The sequence below is a fragment of the Mastomys coucha genome, unplaced genomic scaffold, assembly GCF_008632895.1.
Source record: "Mastomys coucha isolate ucsf_1 unplaced genomic scaffold, UCSF_Mcou_1 pScaffold15, whole genome shotgun sequence".
Lineage (NCBI taxonomy): Eukaryota > Metazoa > Chordata > Mammalia > Rodentia > Muridae > Mastomys > Mastomys coucha.
In genome coordinates this window covers 97,973,773-97,982,506 of record NW_022196897.1, presented here as the reverse complement: position 1 = coordinate 97,982,506, position 8,734 = coordinate 97,973,773, and the positions used below count along the sequence as shown (strand labels likewise).

The window sequence follows — 8,734 nt, the reverse complement described above, 5'->3', positions numbered from 1 at the left end:
CCCCCTCCCCCTCCCTCTCCCTTTTCCCCTCCCTCTCCCTCTCCCCTTCTCTCTCTTCTCTCTCCCTCTCTCTGAAAGCTAAATCTCTCCACAGAACTTCCCTAAGCACATCTGGATGTCTCACTGACTGTAGGTTTCAGAACTGTCTTTTAGAGCACCCCCCATGATTCTAAAGGGTATAAAATTAAAGTCTTTCTAGGATTCTGACATTGTTTATTGAGCTCTGTAAGATCCAAACTAATCTATAGCTTGGCAAAGAGAAGGCAACCACATTGTTAGTCAGGGAAGGCATGCAAATCAAGGGATGAAGGACGGCATCTCCATGCTAACCTGTGTGCATCTGGTGACAAGTGCCTTAGGCACCTATAGAAGAGCAGTGGTTAGGGCCACATACTTGGGGACATGATCACAGAAATAGGACATGTTGTCTTTCAGACTTTCTTAACTGTCCGGGTCAGGGGACCCAAGCTTTAATGGACTACTGGCCCATGCTTTTCTATGATCCCCCCACTCTGTTTCTGATAACACCTTTCAGAGTTCTGCTTACTCCAGCTGGAAACAATGGCAGTGTGGGGCAGGGTCATACATTTTCATAGGACATATAAGGAAACAGGTTATAATCGATGGGTGTTTTCGTTTGAAGGAAAGATCTTGGGGAACTATAGCCAATTTCCAGTATTTTCGGAAGCCTCATTCTCAGCTAGTCTGTGTTCTGCTCCTCCTACAAATGTCTTAGGGGGAAGAGGTGTAAGGAAAAACTTCATGCTCCAAACAGTACACAGCTTGTGGGACTTCAACCCAAGACGCCTTTTTAAGATTCAACTGTTCGTGAAGGCCTCGTAATAGGTTTGCCTCTCATTAGAAGTATTAACTTCCGCTTCTGCCCACAGATCGCCTTCCCAAAGATGGTTGCTAGCTGCTGTCGCTTCCTTTGCTATTTCTGTCGAATTAGCCGGCAAAATCAGAAGGCCATGTTTGAGCATCTAAGTTACCTGTTGGAGAACAGTAGTGTGGGCCTAGGTACGTGTGGCATGCCTTATAACTTCTACCTCTGGACCCAGGCAGTTCACTCTTCCTTCTGACTACTTAGGAGAAAAAGGGAAAGAATCCACAAGTAGTCTATGATACATGTAAGTGCAAAACCAGAGTTGGCCTGTTCTCAAGACAAACGCCTACAAACGTGTCTGTGCTCTCCATTCTATGCATAGGTGTTGCTAGGAGCTGCATTGGTGACGGAGTCAATCTCCCCTCTCAGGTCCAGTGGCCTGTGCTTTATAAAAAGCTATCTGGAATTGAGGCTGTAATCCGAGGGCAACATCTCTCCCAGCCCACTCAGCTGATCAGTGAGCAGAGCTCTTAAGACCAAGGTCATGCATCTAATCCTTTCTTGGCAAGCTTGCTGCAGGATTCATTCCTGGACTGGCCCATCAGCCAACCAGCAAATCCTGCCCTTAGCAGCATAGCAGACTGGCAAGAACAGCTATGGGTAAACAGCATGATAATGGATGTGGATAAATAGTAGCTCATCATCACTTTGTCGCCTGACTCAACCATGCTGGATATAAACCAAATGAATTGTGGAGTACAAAAACGCATACACTTGAAATCTTAAATCTTACTTTTGTTTTGTTTTTTGTTGTTGTTTGGTTTATCAATTGCAACCTCAGGCTATCTAAACTCTTCTCCTCTTTCTCTACTTCTTCCTTCTCATCTTCCTCCTCCTCATAAAATGTCATTTGAAGTTTTTATGTTTGTTAGGGGGTTTTTTTGGGGGGTGGGGGGGTTCAAGACAGGGTTTCTCTGTGTAGCCCTAGCTGTCCTGGAATTCACTCTGTAGACCAGGCTGGCCTCGAACTCAGAAATCCGCCTGCCTCTGCCTCCCAAATGCTGGGATTAAAGTCGTGTGCCACCATAGTCTAAGAGCTAAACAAACCAAAAATAAATATCACAGTCAACATTAGTACACTAATGCAGCTATATGAACTCCTGCAGTTGGGGACTATTTTTAAATTCCAAGTGGTTAACTCCAAGATTTTCCAAGTCATTTCAGCCCAGACAATGAGGGAACCTCTGAATCTTTTGAGTAATTACCAAATGGAGACCCCCAAGATGTTTTGTGTTACAAAGGTACTCGGAGCTACATAGTCCCAACCCATTCTATAGAGTGCTTTCGTGTTAATTAGCGAACGAATGCGTGAGAAGGAAGGAAAACAAATAGGGCTTTTCTAAAGCCAGCAGCGCTCTGAGAACAGCAGCTTGGGCCAGGTTTCAATGTATTTGCTGCCCTCTTGTGTTCAAGCTTGTGCACTGCAGTCTCGGATCAGACAGGCTAGCCTTAATGCCCAGTTTCTTTTTGCTCCGTCCTCAGCGTCCCCATCGATGAGGGGGTCCACCCCACTGGACGTGGCAGCCTCCTCTGTGATGGACAATAATGAACTAGCACTGGGCTTAGAAGAACCGGATCTTGAGAAGGTAACTAGTTGTTGGAGAAGCAACATGTTCTTTTTCTCCTAACTCAATAGCAGCCCCACAGGATCAACAAGCCAATGTCTAAGTTTGCATTCAGAGCCACTTCCTACTGGTGAACATGTGCTATATTATGAGAGCCTGGCGCTACTGTAGTCATACATGATTCCGTATGAGCAAAGATGGCACCACTCTGGTCATACAGGATCAAGGAGGAGCAAAGGTAACCTGCTTCTTAGACATGAGAGTGTGGGCATTTGGATTCTTCAGAGGCGGAGGCCCATTCCACTTGTGTAGGTGGAATACCACTGGAGGCCTGTGGTTCTTAAAGAAAATGTCCGTGTGCTCTGACTCATGAGTCCATCTATGAAAGAGACCTGACAGGAAGTTGTGAAATCAATATGCTGCACACAGGCACGCCATGGCCCCTTACTGGGATTCTGAGTACAGTTCCTGATAGTGGAGAGGACCAAGCTGGGCTACCCAGGGTTAATAAATTTGCAATGCTCTATGAGTTAGAAGAAGCACTCTAGAAAGTTCTGTGTTCTCGATACTGAGTATTGTATATATCTTCACTAGGAGTGCTGCATTAAGAATTAGTAAGTATACACATGGTGGGACTGATTGCTCTGACAGCATGTATATAGTAGAGGATTGCAAAGTCGAGCATCAATGGGAGGAGAGGCCCTTGGCCCTGTGAAGGTTCTGTGCCCCGTGTAGGGGAATGCCAGGGCCAATAAGTGGGAGAAGGCGGGGTGGCAAGCAGGGGGAGGGGGGAGGCAACAGGGGTTTGTTCTTGTTGTTTTTTGTTTTTTGTTTTTTTGTTTTTTTGGAGGGGAAACTGAGAAAGAAGAAATCATATGACATGTAAATAAAAAAAATATCTAATAAAAAAAATGATCCTTTATGCTGGCATTGGAAAATCCGAGTTCCCACAGCTAGTTCAATAAAGCAATTAATATCAATAAATGCTGAAGAAAGGGGGAAAAAAGAATTAGTAAGTGGGATGTTCAAGTTTATAACAAAGAAAATAAGCACAGCGTGTTTGTGAGACTTCAGTAAGTATTTGGTTGCAAGTCTTTCCACTATGGAATCATTTGCTTGACTGGATGGCTGACATCTGTGTACTGAATGTGTACTGATGGGGTGGGAAGGGAATGGTGGAGGTCAAAGGCCATCCACACTCTACAGTGAGCGGGTTTGAGAGCATGAGGGGGAAAAACAGACACTTAGAGAAAGCAATGACAGGGATGTATTGAGGTTTGGTCTTTTGCTATCTATCTTAATGCTAAGTGTGGGTCCCCAAGACCTGGTTGTCCCAGAGAAGAGAGGGTCTGAACTTAAGACACTAAGTGACCCTAACACTAGGTCATTTCTGATTGGTAAGTAAAGATGCCAATAGCCAATAAGTGGGTGGAAGAGACATAGGAGGGGTTTAGGTTTCACGGGTTTGGGGTCAGAAGAGGACCAGAAAGGGAATAAGACATGCAGGAGGAGGAAAGAAAAGCCACCATGGATTAGGAGTCTAGAGAGCGTGGCCCTGGGGTTTGCCCAACTGCTAAGAGCAGCCTGGATGAAACATAACAACTAATAACGTGGGATATCGATAGGAAAGTAGATTCAAATAGCATAGAGGCTAGGCAGCCGCCTAGCTATTATTCTGTTAAAACATAAATAAGCCTTAAGGCTTACTGTAAATATAAAGATTGTGTGCCTTTTTTATCCAGGACCTCAATAACCAAGGATAAGGTCAAAACCCTGGGACGGGATTAAATAATTACTAAAAGAGGATGAGCAGTCAATCAGTTGTATTGCTAGGGAAACATGCCAGGAGTGTTTAGGGATTAGCCAGGAAAGCCCATGTCTAACATAGACAGAAAGCCAAGCATGGCAGAAGCACAGGGTACAAGGAAGTATGGTGAGAAAGGTGATGGGAGTGGCCAGAAGTTGGACTTTATTAGAATAGGAGTTCACTTGTGTAACCCTCAGAAAAAGTATTATCACTACTGTTGTTGTTGTTGTTGTTGTTGTTGTTCAGAAGTTATGGAAAGGAAATGGAGGTATGGAGACTATGTCTTTCCTCAGTGCCACAGGGTAACTAAATTAATTAGAGTTTAGCTCATGAGCCCATGCTTGTTCTAATTACATTATGGTATCTCCCTGGAGAACTACAAGTAATAGAAACCACAAAGGCCCCAGCAAGGGAGCAACACAGTATATTGTGTAGTTTAGAAGGCTACAATAAGGAAATTAACTGGCTAGAAACAAGACCTGGGGCAAGAAAAATTACCAAGAATTGCCTTCAGTAATCCAAGCATGAGTGGGTGCTGACTTCAGTTAATATTGACACAGCAGATGTGAGAAGTGTTTGAATCCTGAAGACCTAGGGAAGACAAATAGCAACCATTAACCAAATATTGGGTTGACTCTCTTATAGACAAGCCCAACCCACGGCTTACAGGTCATATGCAGCCAAAAAGGATTGTGTATGCAGTCCAACACATCACTTCTCAAACTTATAATATGAGGACATTTTGTTTTGCATGTTTGTAAATTAATTGCATAGTTCTTGAGGATATACTTTGTTAATAACGATGTCATGTTCTGATATAAAATTATTAGACACTCCTATGAGTGCAGGGTGTGGCACAGAGGTGCTTTGAGGTTCCCAAATGTAAATGTCAACTGGGGATCTGGCTACTTAGTACTTACAGCTCAGAAAGGTTTTCTGAGCTGCAGGCAGAGATCAGGAGGGAGAATGAAGCCCTCTGGGTAGGTGAGATCCTTGCAGAAATGTGTCAGGACCCTGAGGGTCACTACCACCTAAGGGAGTCAGAGAAAAAAAAAATCATCAACTAAACAACAGGAAAAACAGCCAAAGAGGGACGAGGAGACCCTAGGAAATATGTCTGAGAAGCTGAGGTGAAAGTTTACTTTTAAAATACATTGTCTTCTGTTCCTACTTAATAGTATAAGAAGGCTCAGAGAACTTGAGTTGAGAAGGCAGGGGACAGGGGACTGGCATCTTATGATAAAACTATCTTGGCAGCCATGTTCCATCTATTTGAAGTGCTACATAGATACATGGCTGATGTTACCATTCATAAAGATCCCCCTGGCACAGCCATGGCAGAGAATTATCGGCCGATTTGTAGATCCATGTCTGTTATGATGGGATGTCAATTAATAATTTATTGAAGTTCTGTGTCACGACAGCTTCAGATGTATTTAGCTAATAATGAGTAAGAGCCTATCATGGATCAGGCAGAGGGCATGCCTGTGTCTGTGCCACTTATTTCTAACTGGGCACACTTACTTTGTGGTGTCAGGGTATATTCATCTTCTGGGGCCTGTGTAATAAATGGTCACTGACAGGGTGACTTAAACACCAGGAGTTAATTTTCCCAGTTCTCTGGCCTGGAAAGCCAAGGCCAAGTGTTATCAGATTTAATCTCTCAGAGGCCTCTTTCCTTGGCTTTCAGATGGCTACCCTCTTGATGTGTCCTCCAGGGCCTGGCTTCTGCGTAAGCGCCCTGCTGCAGCCCTGTACAGTCGTTTCTCCTTTTGATGAGCACAGCACCCCAGAAGCCCCCTTTCTACTTAGCATCCTCTTCACAGATGAAGCTATTTTATCTCCAGTGATAACATTCTGATTTATTGGAGCTTAGAGCCGCAGTGTATAAATTTAGGGTCATACAATTCAGCAGAGGATGTCTTTGAGTTGTTTATTTTATTTTGTCCTTTGGGGTCTTTGCAACACCCAGGGGATATTTTAAATGATAATATTTTTGGAGAGGACAGAAATATAAGTAAAAACATTTTCATCAGTTTGTCAAGTCAGTAAGCATTGCTATTGGGACTAATTAAACCCCTAATACATTAGTAAAGTAAAACCAAAGTCAGGAAACATCTTTAATTTTTAGGGTTACCATATAAAGAAATGTATTTCTTTGTGGAGTGCTTTTGTGTGTGTGTGTGTATGTTTGTGTGTGTGTGTGTTTATATGTGTGTGTATGTTTGTCTGTGTATATATATGTTTCTCTGTGTGTGTGTGTGTGTGTGTGTGTGTGTATGATTGTACTTTGTTCTTTCTTGTCCCCCTCTTGCTGGTTTTCTTCTTCCGCCCAAATAGCCAGCCCATATGGCTTTTAAGACATATATTCTATTACCTTCTCCTCTTGTTCCCTCTTCTTCTAGATGTCTTCCTTCCTTTCACACACACACACATAAATACACACATACATACAAATGTACATAAATTTACATTTACATCTACCTTCAACATATGCAATAAAACGTGGTATTTGTCTTTCTGAGTCTGTCATTTTTTTATCTTGACATAATAATCTGTTCAATTGGAGAAGGGTCTATTTACTGAGCTTTTCAAATATAAGTTTATCAAACAACTGATCGCTTACTAAAGCTAAAAGAGATCAGATGTGACTTGAGGTTAACTTTAAGCAGCTCTCACAACTGCAAGAGTAAATGAAATTACCGGAGAGAGGAAAATAAGTTCAATACCTTAGGTCCCATAGGTTTGTGATAAAGGGACACCACTTATTGTCTACACACACACACACAGACACACACAGACACACACAAGATGCAAACACTATTGCACCCATTAATTGCTTACATAAGAACTGTTCCCCCACTGATGTGTCTACTTGTGATCTTGGCTCCTAGTGAAACAGACTTCAACAAGCTTTATTACTCATATTTAAATGAAAGGAATGTTTTGTAAACAGGCTTCATGAGTCTGCAGCAAGGCAGTCCTGTGTGTTTTGAATGCTGTGCTTAGTTTTTAAGCTCCATTCATCTTTTGAAAGGTTACTGTCTGATGAAGACACTGAGCTTCCCATGGAGGATTTAAAGAGTAATGGGTGGGACTGATGGGGCTGAGAGGATCCCTAAAGGAGGCTGAAGCTTAGCTCCCTTTGCCATTCATTTTGTTTGCAGAACACAGTGCCACAGATCTTATTTGAGCCAATTGGACAATTGTCTGAGTTTGGTTTGAAGGATGAACAATGAAGTGTTGATAAGTCCTTTAGTACCTCTTCATCTGTCCAGGCAGAAATCACGTTTGTTAGAATTGCATAGCACTTCTACTTGGAGGCACTAATCTTAGAGGCCAGTGAAAGATTTTTTATGTATAGCCCTGAAAACTCTGCCTCTTCTGTCTCCTATTTCCCCAACATTTTAGGAGCAATGTCAAATCTGAGGTACTAGCAAAATGGTATCTATACTGATAAGAAAAAAACTTTTGCTGAGTTTTGTATAATATTTATTAATTATTATAGTTACAAATTATTAATTTTATGAATTAATGGCTTTCACAACAATAAATATGTGACTCTTAGATGAAATATTGAGTACCTAGTGTATAGAAGACCCTGGGAATTAAAAAATAGAACAGAACTCCTAACTTTTATAGCACACTAATGTAGCAAAAATGTAATCTTCCAACAAAACTAAAAGAAGATAGCCACATGAATGGAATTACAGCTCTAACAACAAAAATAGCAGGAAGCAAAAATTACTTTTCCTTAATATCTATTAATATTAATGGATTCAATTCCCCAATAAAAAGACATAGACTATCAGACTAGGTACATAAACAGGACCCAACATTTTGTTGAATACAGGAAACCCACCTCAGTGACGAAGACAGACACTACCTCAGAATAAAAGGCTGGAAAACAATCCTCCAAGCCAATGGTCCCAAGAAAAAAGCTGGAGTAGCCATTCTAATATCGAATAAAATCGACTTTCACCCTAAAGTGATCAAAAAAGATAAGGAGGGACACTTCATATTCATCAAAGGTATGATCTACCAAGATGAACTCTCAATTCTGAATGTCTATGCTCCAAATAAAAGGGCATCTACATTCATAAAAGAAACTTTACTAAAACTCAAAGCACACATTGCACCGCACACAATAATAGTAGGAGATTTCAATACTCCACATTCTGCAATGGACAGATCATGGAAACAGAAACTAGACAAAGACACTGTGAGACTAACAGAAGTAATGAAACAGATGGATTTAACAGATATCTATAGAACTTTTTATCCTAAAACAAAAGGATATACCTTCTTCTCAGCACCTCATGGTACCTTCTCCAAAATTGACCATATAATTGGTCACAAATCAGGCCTCAACAGATACAAGAAGATTGAAATAATTCCTTGCACCCTGTCAGATCACTATGGACTAAGGCTGCTCCTCAATAACAACATAAACAATAGAATGCCCACATACACGTG

General features: G+C 41.7%; 1 protein-coding gene across 9 annotated transcripts in view; it reads left to right on the top strand.

Moving 5' to 3' along the window:
* Positions 1 to 8,734, top strand: part of Ryr3 (ryanodine receptor 3) — a 538,051-nt gene that overhangs the window by 373,014 nt on the left and 156,303 nt on the right. For all 9 annotated transcript variants that reach the window (XM_031371354.1, XM_031371356.1, XM_031371353.1 and 6 more), the window contains 2 exons: positions 891 to 1,020; positions 2,369 to 2,472. In XM_031371354.1, coding sequence (XP_031227214.1) covers positions 891 to 1,020; positions 2,369 to 2,472 — 234 coding nt within the window. The remainder of the gene's footprint in view (positions 1 to 890; positions 1,021 to 2,368; positions 2,473 to 8,734) is intronic.